Source organism: Phoca vitulina, unplaced genomic scaffold (assembly GCF_004348235.1).
Source record: "Phoca vitulina isolate PV1807 unplaced genomic scaffold, GSC_HSeal_1.0 scaffold32, whole genome shotgun sequence".
Classification (NCBI taxonomy): Eukaryota; Metazoa; Chordata; class Mammalia; order Carnivora; family Phocidae; genus Phoca; species Phoca vitulina.
In genome coordinates this window covers 8,129,634-8,150,972 of record NW_022589735.1, presented here as the reverse complement: position 1 = coordinate 8,150,972, position 21,339 = coordinate 8,129,634, and the positions used below count along the sequence as shown (strand labels likewise).

At 37.4% G+C, this 21,339-nt stretch overlaps 1 protein-coding gene across 1 annotated transcript in view; it reads right to left on the bottom strand.

The window, feature by feature from the left end:
• Positions 1-505: 505 nt before the first annotated feature.
• Positions 506-21,339, bottom strand: part of LOC116645307 (meiosis-specific kinetochore protein-like) — a 48,143-nt gene continuing 27,309 nt past the window's right edge. Inside the window, exons 10-12 of the mRNA XM_032425438.1 lie at positions 20,113-20,152; positions 5,404-5,468; positions 506-639 (exon numbers count right to left, since the gene is read on the bottom strand). Coding sequence (XP_032281329.1) covers positions 533-639; positions 5,404-5,468; positions 20,113-20,152 — 212 coding nt within the window. The 3' untranslated portion in view covers positions 506-532. The remainder of the gene's footprint in view (positions 640-5,403; positions 5,469-20,112; positions 20,153-21,339) is intronic.

The following is a 21,339-nucleotide window of genomic DNA, read 5'->3' as shown; positions in this document are numbered from 1 at the left end:
ACAAACTCCCCAAACACACTAATTAATATCTAAACCTCATTTTTCTTAGCTATAAAATAGGTGAAAACAAAGCAAAACAAACAAAAAACTCACCTGGTAGGAATGCTATAAGGAAAAGATATAATTTGTAAAAAGTGCTTAGAATAATGCTTAGCATTGAATAGTCACTCAAAGAGTGGCTCCTGTTACATACAAAATAAACCTCAAATTTCTCCCCAAAGACCTCTAGATTCTGGGCCTAATGTACTAATTCACAAATACTCCTCAGCAGAAATCACTGCTCTGGCTACACAGCAAATGTCTTATTTTTACCTTAAATTAATGTTTAATAGACATCCAATTATCCAAAAGGAATTTGGAAAAACTGTAAACTTTAATTCTCTTTCATTAAACTTATATAGAGTATATATTCATATAACAGTAATGTAATTAATTACTAAGTTTAAAAACTGTTTGAAATTATTTACTTAAATAGCTGAAAAGTAATTCCTATAAAACCGTTGGTTAAGAATATGTTCTATATTAATGAAATTTATAATTTATATAGTTTTTCTGCTTCAACACTTGCTTTTTTCTTTGTTTTTTCAGGGGCTGAAGGGTAAATTTTCTCAGCAAGTAAAACTTCACAAGCTGTATTATCTGTAAAGAAAAAGATGCTTCAATATTTTAATTATTTAACATCTCATTAACTCTAAGTACAGAAAGTAGAATTCAAATTTGGAAAAAAAAACACGCTAATTTTAAGGGCTGTCTTTGAAATAGTTTTAAAAGAAAAGCTTAACATATGTTGAATAACCTGACTTACTGCAGATAGAGTTTTATTTTAAGAGCTCTAGGTTTCACATGAGTAAATAAGCTCTATGTAAAATATTTACTTTTCATTTAGTACAGAAGGTTGCATGTGATTAAAATTCTTCATTAATTATCCTTCCATTTCCACTCTCCTGTATTTTCAGGCTCTCTCTTTTTACCGCAAATTTTCTATTAGATTTAAAATATACAGGACTCTTTCATCTTACCAAAAACGTTATCTGTACCCCAAACTCCTTCCTGCTACATCTTTTCTTTCCTTTTCTCCATGGGCATGTTTCTTCAAAGAGCTGTCCACATATACTAACATAACTTCCTCTCCTCCTGTTTACTCCCAAGCCCACAGCAATCTAGTTTCAGGTCCTACCTTTATGAACAGAAACCCTTCCTGTCCTACCTTACTGGACATCAGTACAACAAACATGAATATTTTCCCTCTGGCCCCTTTTATGACTCCTCTTCAGTCCTGACTCCTCTTTTTTTCACTCTCCAGGCTCAATCCAAGGCAACAAATATCTAGTCTGCTATGTGGCAATGTTACTACTATAAGTATTGCAAATTTGGCTTTTCTTTATTCTTAACACTAGTACCTTGTTTTAAATCAACACGAGATTTCCCTTTGAATTATTTCAATAGCTTTTCAATTCAGCTCCATCTGCAGTCCACTGCCCACATAATATATCTAAAACACAAGTTTAATATCATCTGCTTAAAACTCTTCCAAGGTTTTCCACTGTATTCAAGTTAAAACTCAAGCTTCTTAACTCAGCATACAAAATCCTGGTTTTTATGATCTCTGCCTATATACTTCTATATTCCCAGCCTCACTGCAATGGCTAAAAGGTTTCTAGATATAATACAGGATACCTACCTAAATTTGAATTTCAGATAAACAAATAATTTTTTAGTGTAAGTGTTTGCTGTGTAATAGTACAAGCATATGCAATATTTATGACATAATTATATTAAAAATTTTTCGCTGTTTATCTGAATTCAAATTTAACTGAGCATTCTGTATCTTTATTTGCTAAATCTGACAACCCTTGAGACTACTCACTCCACTTATCTTCATCTCCTGAGGTAGAAGGAAGTAGTAGGTTTGAGAGTTTAGTAAGAAATGAAATTGGTACCAAGATTTGGTAATAGATTAAGCGAAGGAAGTGACAAACAGGAAGGTGTCAAGGATGATCCCATGCTTCTGGTATGCTAAGCTACATTTGCTAACTAAGATGGAGGACACTGGTAGAAGACCAGGTTAGGTCTTGGTCGTGACAATTCTCAGTTCTCAATGCTCGCTTTATTTAATCCCTAGGTAACTTATGTTACAGTTACTTCTAAATGTTGGAGTGTTCCATTTACATTCTTTTTGCATGTTTGTTTTCTATTCCACTTCCTAGGTGATCTCATCTATATTCTTGACTCTAGATATTTATTTACAGCTCGTCTCTGCCCTAAACTCCAGACTCCTGTGTCACAAACTGCTTTAATGACATCTCTATTTGAAGGCTAATAAGTCTCTCAATGTTTTAATATTTTATTGAAGCACTCCACATACACAGTAATGGGCACAAATCTTAAATGTATATGTATTTACCTATATAGTCACCACCCAAATCAAGACATAAAATATTTCCAACAACCCAGAAGTTTCCTATATGTTCTTTCCCAGTCAGGACTCCCATTCCAAAGATTACCACTATTCTTACTTCTACTACCTAAAACACTCTTGCCTGTTCTTGAACTTCATATATACAGAATTACACAATACATACATGTTTGTGTCTGCATTATTTCATGAAACATTAAGTACATGAGTAGACAAATCAAATTTCTTTTAAGCTTTTATTTATTTATTTGACAGAGAGAGACAGCGAGAGAGGGAACACAAGCAGGGGGAGTGGGAAAGGGAGAAGCAGGCTTCCCGCTGAGCAGGGAACCCGATGCGGGGCTCGATCCCAGGATCCTGGGATCATGACCTAAGCCGAAGGCAGACGCTTAACGACTGAGCCACCCAGGTGCCCCTCGACAGATCAAATTTAATGCTGAAACCAGATTCTCTTAGTCTTCCAACTTGCTCTGTCCTCCAGTATTCCCATCTCAAGAAATGATACCATCATTCGTCCACTTGCTTAAACCAATAATTTTAGACTCATCCTTGACTTCTATTTTTCTCTCTTATGCAACATCCAGCCTCATCAGAAAATCCTGGCACATCTGTTTTAAAATATATTTCAAATCAGACCACTGCTCCCACTTTAATCTCATATACCACTATCTGACCACCACAGTAGTTTAATAGGGGCTCTTTGCTTTCACTTGCCATCTTAGTCTATTCTCCACATGGTAGCCAAGTGATAATTCAAAATATGTATCTAATCATGTCATCCCTTTGCTCTAAGATGTGTTTCTTGGCACATTTAGAATAAAACCCCTACTTCTTATGATGGCATAGGAGACTCTACATTATACCATTTGATTACCCCCTGAACACAATTGAAGTCATTCTTTTTTTTTTTTTTACTCATTTTGCTCCAGTCATTCTAACCTCTTTTCTATTCTTCAAACATGCAGAGCTCATTTCCATCTCCTGGTCTTTTCTCTTGTTGCTCCCTTTGCCCAGCATGCTCTGTCACAGATTTTCATATGACCCACTCTCTCACTTCATTCAAGCTCTATACAAATGTAATCTCCTCAGAGAGGCCTATCCTATTACCTTGTCTAAAATAGCATTCCTAGTCACATTCTGTTTTTACCCACTTTATTTTCCTTCAATACTCTTATTCCTGACATTGTTGTATGTTTATTTATTTAACAGTTTATTATCTTTCTTCCTCTACTATAACATAGCTCTTTTAGGGCAAGGACTCTGTCATGTTCCCCAGCAGCTAAAATACTTTGTGTCACACTGTAGGTGATTAATAAATATTTGTTGAATGAATGGAATTAATGAATGGTATGATGAGGTGTCTCTGAAACATCCAAGGGGAGATGTTTAGAAGGTAGCTGCATATAAGGGTCTTAGCCTCAGAGGAGATTCTTTAATGAGAGAAAACTTGGAAACCCTGTTTTTTATAGGACACCTATACATATCAGGGGGTAAATTTTAAAAAGATTAAAATCTAGGAACTAGCCTTGAAGAACTCCCACATTTAACCACTAATAGCGGTAGATAAGATTGCAAAGGAGCCGGAATTACCTGAGAAGTAATTTCTTGTTTATTTATTTGTCTCTATGATTAGACTATTTTCTAACATTTAGTAAAGAACCTGACCTACAATTGGAACAAAGATAGATTTGTTTAATTAAGGAAGTAAAAAATACCACTTGAGCAAGATGTGATTTAATTTTAAATTTCAATCAATCAACCACATAAAAGTAAGAATACAAAAGCATACATAATTCCAGAATCACTATTCTCCCTTACTATCAGGCCTTATAAAAAACATTTTCTACAGCCAAAGCAAAAATTTTTATTGGGCAAGACCTAAGTAAAATCATGATTGTTTTTGGTACCTTTACCACTTTCCCTTTCATAATCTCTCTTCTCTTGTTCACAAATGCCCTAACTCTATAAAACAAATCTGTATAGATCTATAAAACAAATCCCCCTTCTAATATTCACCCTCCAGGGTAGTAGATGCTAGCTACTCTTTTAAAAGATGTGTGCTTTTACAAGTTTAGTTTTTATCACTTTATTAATTTCCCTCAGAACAGCAACTGCTGGGGCACCTGGGTGGCTCATTTGGTTAGGCGTCTGCCTTCGGCTCAGGTCATGATCCCAGGGTCCTGGGATTGAGCCCATATCAGGCTCTCTGCAGAGAGCCTGCCTCTCCCTATCCTTCTGCCTGCTGCTCTGTCTGCTTGTGCTCTTTCTCCCTCTCTGTCAACTAAATAAATAAAATCTAAAAAAAAAAAAAAAAAAGAATAGCAACTATTTTAATCATTTTTATACCCAGAATTCCTAAATCCTGGCATATAGAAAATACTCATTAAGAGAATTTCTTAAAGTGAAGATTATGTTAAAAAAAACCTTTTTTTGTTTATATAAACATACCTATTAAGAGCAAAACCAGCAATTCTTCAAGTTTAACCAAAAACAGATGCTATAAAACTTGATTCAGGAAATAAAAATAGCAATCTGAGATACAGCATGGATTAATAAGGTTGGAAATGTTTAGCTAAGTTTATCCTAATAATAAATTAAATTATAGAGTGTCTATAATGCAAGGGTACTATGTTATTTTTATTTTCAATCATCACACATAATTCCAATATATCTGTTTATTGATTATCTTCCTTTCTCATGACTGAAACTTAGGAGGCAAGGACTTTATATCACTCCTCACTGGTATATATAGTAATGCCTAATACAGAGTACATACTCAGTAAATGTTTATGAAATGAATTAATGAAGGGTGTTATAGGGATAGTTAAGACCCACATTCTAACTTCACATACCTTCATTTCTTAAAATACAAACAAGCTAAAAAGCACTCAGTTTCCTGGGCTACCAATTTTCTCAAAATATGCTACACTGTCACAAAAATAAAGAAATACAGAATTATGAAAATGATTAGTTTCACTATTTATTACCTGATTCTGAATGCGAAGTACTCTTTGGTTTTGGAGAAGTACTTTGGTCTGCTAACATCATCACTCTATAATAAGAACAAATTAATTAATAATTAAATTATTCTCTTAATCTTTCAGGAACTTTTGAGAATCCTCAAATAATACTTACAATAATAACATTTGTATTTATATCAAATATCCTGTAGAAAAAATATAACTGGTTAAAAAATGTTCCTGTATCTATATGAACAAATAGTTTAATAATAAAAGGCAATATATTTATACATTTTTCAGTGTGAGACAATACAAATAGAGGACAAAGTAGAGTGTTCAGAATGAGACAGACCTAGGGTTAAAGCCCAGTTCTTCTACTCACACTTGAGTGGCCTTGGAAATTTACTTAACTTGTCTTGATTCTTGGTTCCCTCATTTATACAGAAAGAATGGCAATCTTGTTTCCTAGGGTTCTTGTGGTAATTATCTCAAGTAACATGAGAGATAATACTTTTTAAAAATTAATATCCTTTTCTCTCTCTCTTTTTAAGGATTTTATTTATTTACTTATTTATTTGAGAGAGAGAGCACATGAGCATGAGTGGGGGTAGGGGCAGAGGAAGAGGGAGAGGGAGAAGCAGACTCCCCACTGAGCAGGGAGCCCAATGCATGGCTCAGTCCCAGGACACTGGGATCATGACCTGACCTTAACTGCTTAACCAGCTGAGCCACCCAGGCACCCCATCCTTTTCTCTTTTACAAATGACACCACCCCCAACTCTACTGAAATGTGTATGAGAGGATTACAAGAGGAATACCAAAGGATCAAAGCTCAGCCTTTGACCACCAAAACGGGATTTCCGAGTCCCCAGTAAGACAATGGAGTTGAAAACCAAATGTGTGAAGATGGTTTTCTAAATTCCTATTGCTGGTTTATTGAACAATTGAATTCAGTAAGCAAAAAAAAATTTTAGGCAAGGGAAGCGAAGGCAAAAATGAACTACTGGGGCTTCATCAAGATAAAAAGCTTTTGCACAGCAAAGGAAACAGTTGACAAAACCAAAAGACAACTAACAGAATGGGAGAAGATATTTGCAAATGACATAACAGATAAAGGGCTAGTATCCAAAATCTATAAAGAACTTATCAAACTCAACACCCAAATAACAAATAATCCAATCAAGAAATGGGCAGAAGACGTGAACAGACATTTCTGCAAAGAAGACATCCAAATGGCCAACAGACACATGAAAAATGCTCCACATCAGTCAGCATCAGGGAAATCCAAATCAAACCACAATGAGATACCACCTCACACCAATCAGAATGGCTAAAATTAACAAGTCAGGAAATGACAGATGTTGGCAAGGATGCGGAGAAAGGGGAACCCTCCTACACTGTTGGTGGGAATACAAGCTGGTGCAGCCACTCTGGAAAACAGTATGGAGGTTCCTCAAAAAGTTGGGAATAGAGCTACCCTATGACCCAGCAATTGCACTGCTGGGTATTTACCCCAAAGATGCAAATGTAGTGATCCGAAGGGGCACCTGCACCCCAATGTTTATAGCAGCAATGTCCACAATAGCCAAACTATGGAAAGAGCCTAGATGTCCATCAACAGATGAATGGATAAAGAAGTTGTGAGATACACACACACACACACACACACACACACACACACAATGGAGTATTATGCAGCCATCAAAAAATGAAATCTTGCCATTTGCAACAACGTGGATGGAACTACAGGGTATTATGCTAAGCGAAATAAGTCAATCAGAGAAAGACAATTATCATATGATCTCACTGATATGTGGAATTTAAGAAACAAGGCAGAGGATCACAGGGGAAGAGAGGAAAAAATGAAACAATATGAAACCAGGGAGGGAGACAAATCATAAGAGACTCTTAATCATAGGAAACAAACTGAGGGTTGCTGGAGGGGAGGGGAGTGGAGGGATGGGGTAACTGGGTGAAGGACATCAGGAGGGTATGTGTTGTAATGAGCACTGGGTATTATATAAGACTGGTGAATCACAGACGTGTACCCCTGAAACCAATAATACATTATGTTAATTTAAAAAAAAAAAAAGAAAATATTGATGAAGGAAAAAAAACCAATTTTATTCTATCCTATTTCCTCTTTAAATTAATCTTGTCAAAAATAGTACTTTCTTTCCCCAGAATGAACTTTCAGGTGTATTCCATTGTTTTTGTGGTATTCTCTTGTATAAAACAGTCATTTTGGGGGTAATAAAAAGCCCAGTGGAATATCACAACACCAAACTCTTATTATCTGATTTATATTTCATCCTTTTCCCAACTTAGGACAGAATTAGACTCAAAACCTGCAGTGAGGAAATCAACCATGGTTGGTTTCTCCTATATTTCTTGTTCTTTTTCCTCCCCTGTTTGGGAACTACTCTTTGGGTTCCTCTGGCATTGGAGTAGGGGAAAGGAGTTGTAGAAAGGGACATAAAACGTCTTTCTTGATTTTGACTGACACTATTATAACATGCCATTGATACCCTCTGGGTCTGACAGATAACCAAATGCTGACTCTTTCAAACCTGAAGTATTTTGAAGGGTTCAATGACAAGATTTCCCTACACTTGGGGCTCTCTCACTTGCTGCTATTTATGATCTCCTCAGCTTTTGCATTTGATGATAGAACTTTCAGCCTCTTTCAGTAGAGTTTACCTTTTCCTTTGCAGGAAGTCATACTGGGCATGAACCTTTCCAAGAGGATCCATAACTGACTCTCTTCTGTGGGATGTATATTTGACCTATAGGCATTATGCACAAATCTTTGTTGTGCCAAACTCTGAAAGTTCATCTAGGTTCCTCTTTATTCTGCCATTCCAAGGCATTTAACAGACTGCTAACAGACCCTCTTGCCTTTAGACTTTTCAGGTGTGAGTCAGAAATCAAGTCCCAGGGGACATATGTCAAACTTTTCAAATGGTTCTCTTAGAGCTTCTTCTCTTGTGTTGAGGTGAAGGAATAAGCCTACCCTCTCCTTGCATATAACACCAATAACTCTTATCAAAGAAATACATATTTTTGGTCATTTCATCCCTTCAGTGCACTCTTAGCTTTTTCTTAAACAGCTTGGAGATTACTGATGGGCAAATGCATGAAGAATTGGGTTTTGACTCCACCTTTTACAAATCATACATAGATAAATCTACACTGATGGGAATGGGGGTAACCGTCATTTTATTTTGTTTTCATCTATTGAGGTCACTGTTCAAACTTTAAGACTACCTGAAAGCCACATTTAATATCCTGCTATGTTCCTCAAGTTCCTCTTAACATATGTAGATGAAAACCACAGAATTTTACTATTAGCTACAGAATATAGAAAAAACTCAGGATGTGACCAAAGATAAATCCCTGCTCCATGCTTTCTAGCCTAGAGGATTACTGCTAATTAAAAGGGGACAGAACCTTGGGAAATAAGCAGTTTGACAGTGGGAACTGACTTCTCTCCATCAAGCCCTAAATCTGGAGGTGGGAGCACTAGGTACGAAGATGACATTAGAAGAGGTGAAGAGAAAGCCAAAAGCAGAGGGGGCATGTGCCACACTCACTCTAAGTGGACACATCCACAAAGGGTGGAAACTCAACATCAGAATAAGAGTTTGGATTATTCAGTCAGAGAGGAGACCTCAGTTAGCCCTCCTTGAGAGTCCCTTAATACCTGTAGATTGTGAATGAGTTCTCAAGGTTCCAAATACCAAGGGCAATGCAGAAGGTGCTCAAATTAGAACCAAAATACTTGACATAGGGCTGCTGTGGCTGGTGACTCTACTGCAAAGGTTGCAGAAAAGCAATCAAGTCAAAATCTTGATGGAAGACTTCAAAGGAGTTTTGGGTAGCAACAAAAGCTAAGGTGAGAAAAAAATCAGCAATGGAGGATCTCAGGCCCTAAATAAGGCTGTAAGTTCACCAAAGTCCAGCAGAGTCCAGCCCAGGTATAGAACCAGTCTTAAAACCTGCAGCATAAATTAATATAAGTCCAGAGACACCTTGTGGATCCCAGACAACCTCAAAGCCCCAACTTTACCCTTCCCCCAGCTCTGGCTTGCTCCTATGCCTATACACCTATTTTTAGGATGGCCATTTATCCAAACTGGCACCTTTCCGAGAGTAAAAGGGAGTTCTACTAAAATTTATGTCAGAACAATAGACAAATACTAGGACTGTCCCAGGCAAATCAAAAGGTATGATAATATACCTATATGTCATCCTCAGGAATATGGAATGAGGAGAAAAATCTGTAAGATTCAGCATTCATTTTAACTGGAAGTAAATGGATAGCATTAATAAGTTTAACTCATCATTTCCCAGCTAAATAGGAGAGAAGGGAGAGGAGAGCCTATGAGAAGTTGAAGTCAGTTAATTTTAAAAATAAATACATTACATGTGAAACTAATATTACACTCCTTGTTCACTAACTGGAATTTAAATAAAAATTTTAAGGGCGCCTGGGTGGCTCAGTCCATTAAGCGTCCTACTCTTGATTTTGGCTCAGGTCATGATCTCAGAGTCCTGGGATTGAGCCCCACATCAGGCTCCCTGCTCAGTGGGAGTCTGCTTGTCTCCTTTCCCTCTACTCCTCCCCTTGCTTGAGCTCTCTTTCTCTTAAATAAATAAATCTTTAGAAATACATACATACATACATACATACATACTTTAAAAATAAGAAAGAAAAGGGGCACCTGGGTGGCTCAGTTAGTTAAGCGACTGCCTTTGGCTCAGGTCATGATCCTGGAGTCACTGGATCGAGTCCCGCATTGGGCTCCCTGCTAGGCAGGGAGTCTGCTTCTCCCTCTGACCCTCCCCCCTCTCATGTGCTCTCTCTTATTCTCTCTCTCTCAAATAAATAAAATCTTAAAAAAAAGAAAGAAAGAAAGAAAGAAAGAGAGAAAGAAAGAAAGAAAACTAGCTATATATTCTCTGCATATCCAAGTGGTACATTTTATTTTTTAAAGATAGGGCAACATTTAAGGGGGACAGAAAATAAGATCAGATACACATAATCAAGCACTGTATTACATTTGCTCCATGCAATATATAGGCAACACTCATTGAACTGGGTATACACATATCTTTCAGCAATATAAACAAAACTTCCTTTCTTTATTAGGTACTATGCCAAAGTTATAGGACTTTAACTTTGTAAATGTGTACTTAATTAAAGAGAATACCAAAATATCTAATAGTTAACAGGTGTTCAAAAGTGGTATAATTACTATCCAAACATCTCTCCTTCCTTCCTAAAAATATATTGTACTGCAAATTGTGGAAGGGATTTAAAATCATAAATCATCATTTCTCTCTGGTGCCATTAATAATTTATCTTCAGAATTTTCACTGTTGCTCACCTTCAATTTGTAAAAAATGCAAAATCTGTGAAGCACAATAAAATGAAGTACAAATAAAATGAGGTATGCCTATAAAAGATTCCCTTTTCTTCAGAAATTTTTTACCACTTAGATACAAGGATATTTGTAAGGAGGATTTCACACTGATGCTATTCTTTTCTCACTCTACACAATTTCCTAGGGTGACAACTATTCCTTCAGCCCAGAATCTTTCCCTTGCTAATTAGGCTGGAATATACAACTACTTGCCCGATATATCAACTTCAAAGTGTTGTAGGTATTTCAGTGTTTTCCAAACTAAAATTATCTGTCACGCCAACTCACTCTTGCTTTTCTATTTGTGTTCCTTCATCCAAAGAATTAGTCATCATTTATCCAGTTTCCTAAGTCAGAGGGCTGGAAGTCAAGTTGGACTCCACCTTCCTCCCTTAACCAACCAAATATTAAAAATTATTGATTATCGAGAAGGAGGAAAAGATGGCGGAGGAGTAGGGGACCCTATTCCAACTCGTCCCTGGAATTGAGCTGGATATCTACCAGACCACTCTGAACATCCACAAAATCAGCCTGAGATGTAAGAAGATAGATCCAGATCTCTACAAACAGAATATCGCAGGCAGCTGGTTTTGAGGTATGAAACGGGGAGCTCTGATTCCACAGGCACATATCCAAAGATAAATAGAAGGGGGAGGGAGCTGAGTCGTGGGGATCCTACACAGCTGGTGAGCAATAGCCTCCCATGCTAGGGACCCAGGCACAGACTCACAGACCGGTAGCAGCGAGGCCACGCATGCGAACTGTGGGCTGGCAGTTTTAGAAGCACAAAGGGCAGAGATGTGCCCCGACATGGATGCAAGGACTGGGAGCGCTGCTGAGGGGCGCACAACCCAGGACACTGCAGTTTATAGCAGCACAGACAGAAACAGAGATAGTGTGGCCTGGAGAGCTCACTGAAGAACAGACTGAGATCTCTCTGCTCTGAGGCAGAGGGTTGGAAAAGATCTCTTGGGCTCTGACTCTCGGAAGAGATGCAGAAAGAGACCAGGGAAAGCTGCCAGAGAATAAAAGCCCCAAAAAAACGTTTTTCACTGAGTCCATCCCCTGCCACAGGGGGCAAGGCAACTCTACCCAAACAGGGTTGCCTGAGTAAGAGCGCAGCAGGCCCCTCCTGGGAGACAGGCTAGAAGAACAAGAGGTCGGCAACCCTAAGGTCCCATAAAACAGGTGCATCTTGCTTGGGCTGTGGTCAATAATTTGGACTCTGTACATTCCCTCAACCACCCCTCAACAGAATGACTAGGAGGAGGAACCCCCAAAATAGGAAAGACTCAGAGGCTGTGACTTCTGCCACAGATTTACAAATGGATAGAGATATAACCAAGATGTCGGAGACAGAATTCAGGGTAGCAATTGTGAAGACAATAGCTAGAACGGAGAAATTGATTAATGGCAACATAGAGTCTCTAAGGGCAGAAATGAAAGCTGAACTGGCAGAACTTAAAAATGCTATCAATGAGATCCAATCCAATCTAGATAATCTAACAGCTAGGGTAAGCGAGGCAGAAGAACGAGTTAGTGATCTAGAAGACCAATTAATAGACAAGAAGGAAAAAGAGGAGGCCAGGGAAAAACAACTCAAAATCCATGAAAATAGACTCAGAGAAATAAGTGACACCATGAAACATTCCAATGTCAGAATTATTGGGATCCCTGAGGAGGTGGAGAGAGAGAGAGGACTAGAAGATATATTTGAGCAAATCGTAGCTGAGAACTTCCCTAATCTGGGGAATGAAACAAACATTTGTATCCTAGAGGCAGAGAAGACCCCTCCGAAGATCAAGGAAAACAGGCCAATGCCCCGGCATGTAATAGTAAAACACAAATCTTAGAACCAAGGAAACCATCTTAAGGGCAGTTAGGGGGAAGAGATTCCTTACGTACAGAGGGAAGAACATCAGAATAACGTCATACTATCCACAGAGACCTAGCAAGCCAGAAACGGCTGGCAAGACATATTCAGGGTACTAAATGAGAAGAACATGCAGCCAAGAATACTTTATCCAGCAAGGCTGTCATTTAGAATGGATGGAGAGATGCAGAGCTTCCAAGACCGGCAGAAACTGAAAGAATATGTGACCACTAAGCTGGCCCTGCAAGAAATATTAAGGAGGGTTCTATAAAAGGAGAAAGACCCCAAGAGTGATATACAACAGAAATTTACAGAGACAATCTATAAAAACAAGGTCTTCACAGGCAACATGATGACAATTAATTCATATCTTTCAATAATCACTCTCAACGTGAACAGCCTAAATGTTCCCATAAAATGGCACAGGGTTGCAGATTGGATAAAAAGACAGGACCCATCCATATGTTGTCTACAAGAGACTCATTTTGAACCTAAAGATACATCCAGACTGAAAGTGAAGGGATGGAGATCCATCTTCCATGCCAACCGACCTCAAAAGAAAGCTGGGGTAGCAATTCTTATATCAGACAAATTAGATTTTAAAGTAAAGTCTGTAATAAGAGACACAGAAGGACACTATATCATTCTTAAAGGGTCTATCCAACAAGAAGATCTAACAACTGTAAATATCTATGCCCCCAACATGGGAGCAGCCATCTACATAAGCCAACAGTTAACCAAAATAAAGAGTCCTATTGATAACAATACGTTTGTTGTAGGAGACCTCAATACTCCACTCTCAGCAATAGACAGATCATCTAAGCAGAAAATCAACAAAGAAACAAGAGCTTGAATGACACACTGGACCAGATGGACCTCATAGGTATATACAGAACATTCCACCCTAAAGCAACAGAATATTCATTCTTCTCGAGCGCACACAGAACTTTCTCCAGAATAGACCACATACTGGGTCACAAGTCAGTTTTCAACTGATACCAAAAAATTGAGATTATTCCCTGCCTATTCGCAGACCATAATGCTTTAAAACTGGAACTCAATCACAAGAAAAATTTGGCAGAAATTCAAACACTTGGAAGCTAAAGACCATTCTGCTCAAGAATGTTTGGGTCAACGAAGAAATCAAAGAAGAACTTAAACAATTCATGGAAACCAATGAGAATGAAAACACATCAGTCCAAAACCTATGGGATACTGCAAAGGCAGTTCTAAGGGTGAAATACATAGACATCCAAGCCTCACTCAAAAAAATAGAAAAATCCCGGATTCACCAACTAACTTTACACCTTAAAGAACTAGAGAAAAAGCAACAAACAACGCCTAAGCCACGCATTAGAAGAGAAATAATTAAGATTAGAGCAGAGATCAATGAATTAGAAACCAGAAACACAGCAGAGCAGATCAACAAAACTAGAAGCTGGGTCTTTGAAAGAATTAATAAGATCGATAAACCACTGGCCAGACTTATCCAAAAGAAAAGAGAAAGGACCCAAATTTATAAAATTATGAATGAAAGGGAAGCGATCATGACTAACACCAAGGAAATAGAAACAATTATTAGAAATTATTATCAACAACTATATGCCAATAAATTGAGCAACCTGGAAGAAATGGATGCCTTCCTGGAAACCTATAAACTCCCAAGACTGAAACAGGAAGATATTGACAACCTGAATAGGCCGATAACCAGTAAAGAGATTGAAGCAGTGATCAAAAACCTCCCAAAAAAACAAGAGTCCAGGGCCTGATGGATTCCCTGGGGAATTCTACCAAACATTCAAAGAAGAAATAATACCTATTCTACTGAAGCTGTTTCAAAAAATAGAAACAGAAGGAAAGCTTCCAGACTCATTCTATGAGGCCAGCATTACCTTAATCTCCAAACCAGGCAAAGACCCCATTAAAAACGAGAACTTCACACCAATATCCCTGATGAATATGGATTCCCAAATCCTCAACAAAATCTTAGCTAAATAAGATCCAACAATACATTAAAAGGATCATCCACCACGACCAAGTGAGATTTATCCCTGGGATGCAAGGGTGGTTCAACATTCACAAATCAATCAGTGTGATAGAACACATTAATAAGAGGAGAGAGAAGAACCATATGGTCCTCTCAATTGATGCAGAAAAAGCATCTGACAAAATACAGCACCCTTTCCTGATTAAAACTCTTCAGACTATAGGGATAGAGGGAACATTCCTCAAGTTCATAAAATCCATCTATGAAAAACCCACAGCAAATATCATCATCAATGGGGAAAAGCTGAGAGCCTTTCCCTTAAGATCAGGAACATAACAAGGATGCCCACTCTCACCACTATTGTTCAACATAGTACTAGAAGTCCTAGCAACAGCAATCAGACAACAAAAAGAAATAAAAGGTATTCAAATTGGCAAAGAAGAAGTCAAACTCTCTCTCTTTGCAGATGACATGATACTTTATGTGGAAAACCCAAAAGACTCCACCCCCAAATTACTAGAACTCATACAGCAATTCAGTAATGTGGCAGGACACAAAATCAATGCACAGAAATCAGTTGCTTTCTTATACACTAACAATGCAACTGTGGAAAGAGAAATTAGAGAAACGATTCCATTTATAATAGCACCAAAAACCATAAGATAACTTGGAATAAACCTAACCAAAGAGGTAAAGGATCTAGACTCTAGGAACTATGGAACACTCATGAAAGAAATTGAAGAAGACACAAAAAGATGGAAAAACATTCCATGCTCATGGATCGGAAGAATAAACATTGTTAAAATGTCTATGCTACCCAGAGCAATCTATACCTTCCACACCATCCTGATCAAAAAATTCCAATGACATTTTTCAAAGTGCTGGAACAAACAATCCTAAAATTTGTATGGAATCAGAAAAGACCCCGAAGCGCCAAGGAAATGTTGAAAAAGAAAAACAAAGCTGGGGGCATCACGTTGCCTGATTTCAAGCTATATTACAAAGCAGTGATCACCAAGACAGCATGGTACTGGCACAAAAACAGACATATAGACCAATGGAACAGAACAGAGAGCCCAGATATGGATCCTCAACTCTATGGTCAAATAATCTTCGACAAAGCAGGAACAAATATGCGATGGAAAAAGGACAGTCTCTTCAATAAATGGTGTTGGGAAAATTGGACAGCTATATACAGAAGAATGAAACTCGACCATTCTCTAACACCATACACAAAGATAAACTCAAAATGGATGAAAGATCTCAATGTGAGACAGGAATCCATCAAAATCCTAGAGGAGAACATAGGCAAACAAACCTCTCTGACATCGGCCACCGCAACTTCTTTCAAGATACATCTTAAAAGGCTAGTGAAACAAAAGCAAAAATGAACTTCTGGTATTTCATCAAGATAAAAATCTTCTGCACAGCAAAGGAAACAGTCAACAAAACAAAGAGGCAACCCACAGAATGAGAGAAGATATTTGCAAATGACACTACAGACAAAGCGCTGATTTCCAAGATCTATAAAGAACCTCTCAAACTCAACACCCAAAAAATAAATAATCAAGTCAAAGAATGGGCAGAAGAGATGAACAGACACTTCTCTGAAGAAGACATACAAATGGCTAACAGACACATGAAAAAATGTTCATCATCATTAGCCATCAGGGAAATTCAAATCAAAACCACAGTGAGATACCATCTTACACCAGTTAGAATGACAAAAATTGACAAGGCAAGAAACAACAAATGTTGGAGAGGTTGTGGAGAAAGGGGAACCCTCTTACACTGTTGGTGGGAATGCAAGTTGGTACAGCCACTTTGGAAACAGTGTGGAGGTTCCTCAAAAAATTAATAGAGCTACCCTATGACCCGGCAATTGCACTGCTGGGTATTTACCCCAGAGACAAGATGTAGTGAAAAGAAGGGCCATATGCACCCCAATGTTCATAGCAGCAATGTCCGCAATAGCGAAACTGTGGAAAGAGTCGAGATGACCTTCAACAGATGAATGCATAAAGAAGATATGGTCCATATATACAATGGAATATTACTCATCCATCAGAAAGGATGAATACCCAACTTTTACATCAACATGGATGGGTCCAGAGGAGATTATGCTAAGTGAAATAAGGCAAGGAGAGAAAGTCAATTATCATATGGTTTCACTATTTGTGGAACATAAGGAATAGCATGGAGGACATTAGCAGAAGGAAGGGAAAAATGAAGGGTGGGAAATCAGAGGGCGAGACGAACCATGAGAGACTATGGACTCTGAGAAACAAACAGGGTTTTAGAGGGGAGGGGGGTGAGGGGATGGGTTAGCCTGGTGATGGGTATTAAGGAGGGCACGTACTGCATGGAGCACCGGGTGTTACATGAAAACAATGAATCGTGGATCACTACATCAAAAACTAATGATGTGCTGTATGGTGACTAACATAATATAATAAAATAAAATAAAAATTTAAAAAAATTATTGATTACCCCTTCTGAATTGTTCTGAAGTTTTCCCTTTTTGCTGTCCTGGCTGATAAAGTTCAGGTCCTATTATGCCTCACTTGAAATGCTACAAAAGACATTCCTTCAATCTAATCACTCTTTCTAATCCATCTTTTTCTTTGTTGCAAAAGTGATTATTTTAAGACAGAAATATTATCATGCATATGTCTGTGAAGAGGTGGGATAACAGGCAAGAATTTTGGTGGGGTAATGTAAAAGTTCTACAGAGATCTACACTCAAAAGTGTAACAATCCTCACCCCCACAAGCTCATCAGCACAGAATAGCTAAACCATAAATCCCCACCAAGGAAAATAACACTGTACCATCTACTATTTAATTCTGATAAAAAAATCAACTTATAAGACAGTAAGAGTTGTACATGATTATTTGACAGACACAAAATCTATCAAATAGCTATAGACCTTTTCCTTGTATCTCAAAAAGCTGAGGGCCAAAATGTGGTTCAATTATATCATCTGATTCTTAACTCTTATGGCTTATTTATTTTTGGTCTATTATATTTCTTACCTGTATTTTCTATTAAAAATTATATTTCCTTGGTTTCCTTAGTCTTAACTTTATTTTTACAGTTTTATTGATGTAATTCACATATCACACAATTTACCCATTTAAAGTGTATATTCAATGGCTTTTAATATATTCAGAGTGTTGTGCAACTGTCATCACAATTAATTTTAGAACATTTCATCACCTCAAAAAGAAACCCTGTACCCATGAAGCAGTCCCTATTTCTTCCCAAACCCCCTAGACTTAAGTCATCACTAATCTGCTTTCTGTATATACAGATTTGTCTATTCTGGATACCTCATACAAATGCAACCATAAAATATGTGGTTTTATATGACTGGCTTCTTTCACTTAGAATATGTCCAGGGTTCATCCATGTTGTAGTATATATCAGAATTTCATTTTTTATTACTGAATAATATTCCATATGGCTATACCATATTTTATTTGTCCATTCATTAGCAGATAGACATTTGGACTGTTTCTACTTTTTTGGCTATTATGAATAAAGTTTCTGTGAATATTCATGCACAAGTTCTTGTGTGGACATGTGTTTCCATTTTTCTCAGGTATGCATACCTAGGAGAGGATTGCTGGATCAAATGTAACGTTTTGAGGTACTGCCAAACTATTTTCCAAAGCACCTTCACCATTTTAAATTCCCACCAGCAATGTATGAGAGTCCCAATTTTTCCATATCCAACACAAAAGTTATTATCAGTATTTTTAATTATAGCCATCCTAGTGGGTATGAAGTGATTCTCATTCAAGTTGACTCGCATTTCCTTAATGGATAATGATACTGAGCATCTTTTCATGTGCTTATTGGCCATTTATATATCTTCTATGGAGAAATGCCTGTTTGGATCCTTTGTTCATTTTTAAATTGGGTTATTTTTTCCTTTTATTGTGAGTTGTAAGAATTCTTTTTTTTTTTTAAAGATTTTATTTATTCATTTGAGAGAGAGAGAGAGATAGCAAGAGAGAGAGCACGAGTGGGGAGGAGAGGGAGAAGCAGGCTCCCCGATGATCAAGGAGCCCAACGTGGGGCTCAGTCCCAGGACCCTGAGATCATGACCCGAGCCGAAGGCAGATGCTTAACCAGCTGAGCCACCCAGGTGCCCCAAGAATTCTTCATATATTCTGGATACAAGTCCCTTGTCAGATATATAATCTGCAAATATTTTATCCCATTCTATGGATTGTCTTTTCATTTTCTTTATGGTGTCTCCTGACTTTGTTTTTAAACTTGTATGAATTTTTTGCAAGTTCCTTCAAACTTTGAAAATTAAAATGTTTAAAAGTTTTGTTATATTTTACCGTCTTACTGAAAATCTTTCAGAGACTCCCAACACATTCAAGAGAAAATAAAAATCCCAGCCCTTAAGGCCATTCATGATCCAGACTATGACCACCTCCTTCAATTTAGATACTGTCTCTCTCACATATGCCTTACCCCTCAGTCTACATGCCCCAAACCAAATTCTTGATCTTTGCCCGCAATGTTTTTCCTCAGTGTCTCCCATTTTAATAAATGGCAAAACCATCCTTCTAGTTGCTCATGCCAAAACCGTGGAGTCAGTCTTGACAATTTCATACTCTACCATTCAATCCATCAACGAATAACAGTCCCTCCTGTTAGTTCTGCTTTCAAAATATATGCAAAATCTGACCTCTCTACCTTTACTTGCTTAGATTACAACAACAGTCTCCTAAATATAATCTCCCTAGATTCCTTGTCTCTTCATAATCTATTCTCAACACAGTAGCCAGGGTGATTCTTTTAAAACTTAAGTTTTGTCATGTTACCCTTTAAACCTTTCAAAGGCTTTCCAATCCACTCATAGTCACCTACAGTGTCTTATGTGATATGGCCTCTGCTTCTTCTTTCACTTCCTCTCCTTTCTCCTCCTCCCACACTCCACTCCTGGAACCCAGGCCTTCTTGCCTCAGGCCTTGCTCCAGCTATTCCCTCTACCTGGAATACTCTTCTCTCCTGTGAGTGACACATCTTGCTCTGTCTCCTTCTTTAGGTCTCTGCTCAAATTTCAGTTACAACTTCTCTGACGACACTAGTTAAAATAGTGAGCCTCCATTCCAATACTCTCTCACCCCCATCTTACTTTTTCTCTATAGCTTTCATTACCACATAGAATAGTATAAATTTACTCACTGATTTATTGTCCACCTCTTCCAACTAGAATGTGGACTTGATGAAGGCAAAGATTTTGTTTTTAATCGATTTCATTCATTACAATATATCTCTAGCAACTAGCATACTTTTGGCATATAATGATTCCTCAACCAACCATGAATAAATGAACACCTGAATTTGTGGGCTAATAATCATTCCAGCTATATAACTACTAGAACATAGGGTTTTCAAAAGCACAACTTTAAAATGTTAGTTCTTACATTTCTCTATGGCATTTCTGATAGTCTTCTGAAGGCATACCTAGGAAAAGAAAAAAACCAATCTATTAGAAATATAATTCAAACAGAGAGCAGAGGCCAAAATTAGGTAAAAAGAAATAGTCTCTCTAAAATATATGGTAATAGTACAGTTTATTTTTATAATTTTATTTTTATATATTGTTTTTATGTCTGCCACTTAAATTGGGTAGAAGTATTTTCAAAATACCAAAATAAACAAAATTGTTGGGAAATTTTATGAGATGCAGGAATCTATCAGCCTATATTTGGATACTTATAATTTTTGAAGTCCTTTCCAATCTTTTATCTTTCTTGATTCTTACAACAGTCCTGTGAGGCAAATATTAACAATTTACTATTCCCATGTTACATATATGAAAAAAATGGTCAAGTTATAAAACTAACAGCTGCATACCTGGAACTTAAACTCAGATCTCATGGTTCTTAATCTAGTACCAAACATATAGATATGCATATTAGTAGATTGATTAGCCAAGAAAATGCCTACCAGTTAACATTTTGCTGTCCAGATCCACTATGATATTACTTAGGAACATAAAGAACCATGAGAGTAGTCTTCTGAAGAACTTATGACCCTAATCAGCTGCATAACTCTGCTTACATTTAACTAGAATTTTACAGTTAAGTAAAAGTGAAGTGAATGGTGCCTAGTAATCACTGAGAAGCATTTCCCTGAAATGGAGTTTCCTAAAATACAAAAGACTACAGTGAACTACTCTCTGCTTTTGCTGATAGTAGTCTCTTGCTTTTCCTTCTGATGATCTAGACATGGCCTATGACTCAATATAACAGGAGCCCTGCATCTCCCTGCCCAAAGTGACTATTCAGGGATAGGCATATGAAATAATTTAAGCCAATGTGTAACACCAGGACTTTTATTCAAATCATTGGGAAAGAGAAGCACTTTGTTCACTGGATTAGAGGTTGTGAGTATATAAGCCTGGACCTAAAAAGAGTTCCTATATGAAGGGAGCTTAGCTGAGAGTTTAACTGGCACAGAGGGACTATGAGCTGAGAGATGGAAAGGAATTGGTTCCTATTGATGTCATTTGAAATCCTGGATCAAGTTGCATTTGCATATCATTACTGCTGGGTTTTTCAGGTACATGTGGTAATAACTTCCTTTTTTAACCTAATAGAGTTTGAGGTAGGATTTTTTTTCTTTTTCTTTTTTCTTTTTTTTGTCAC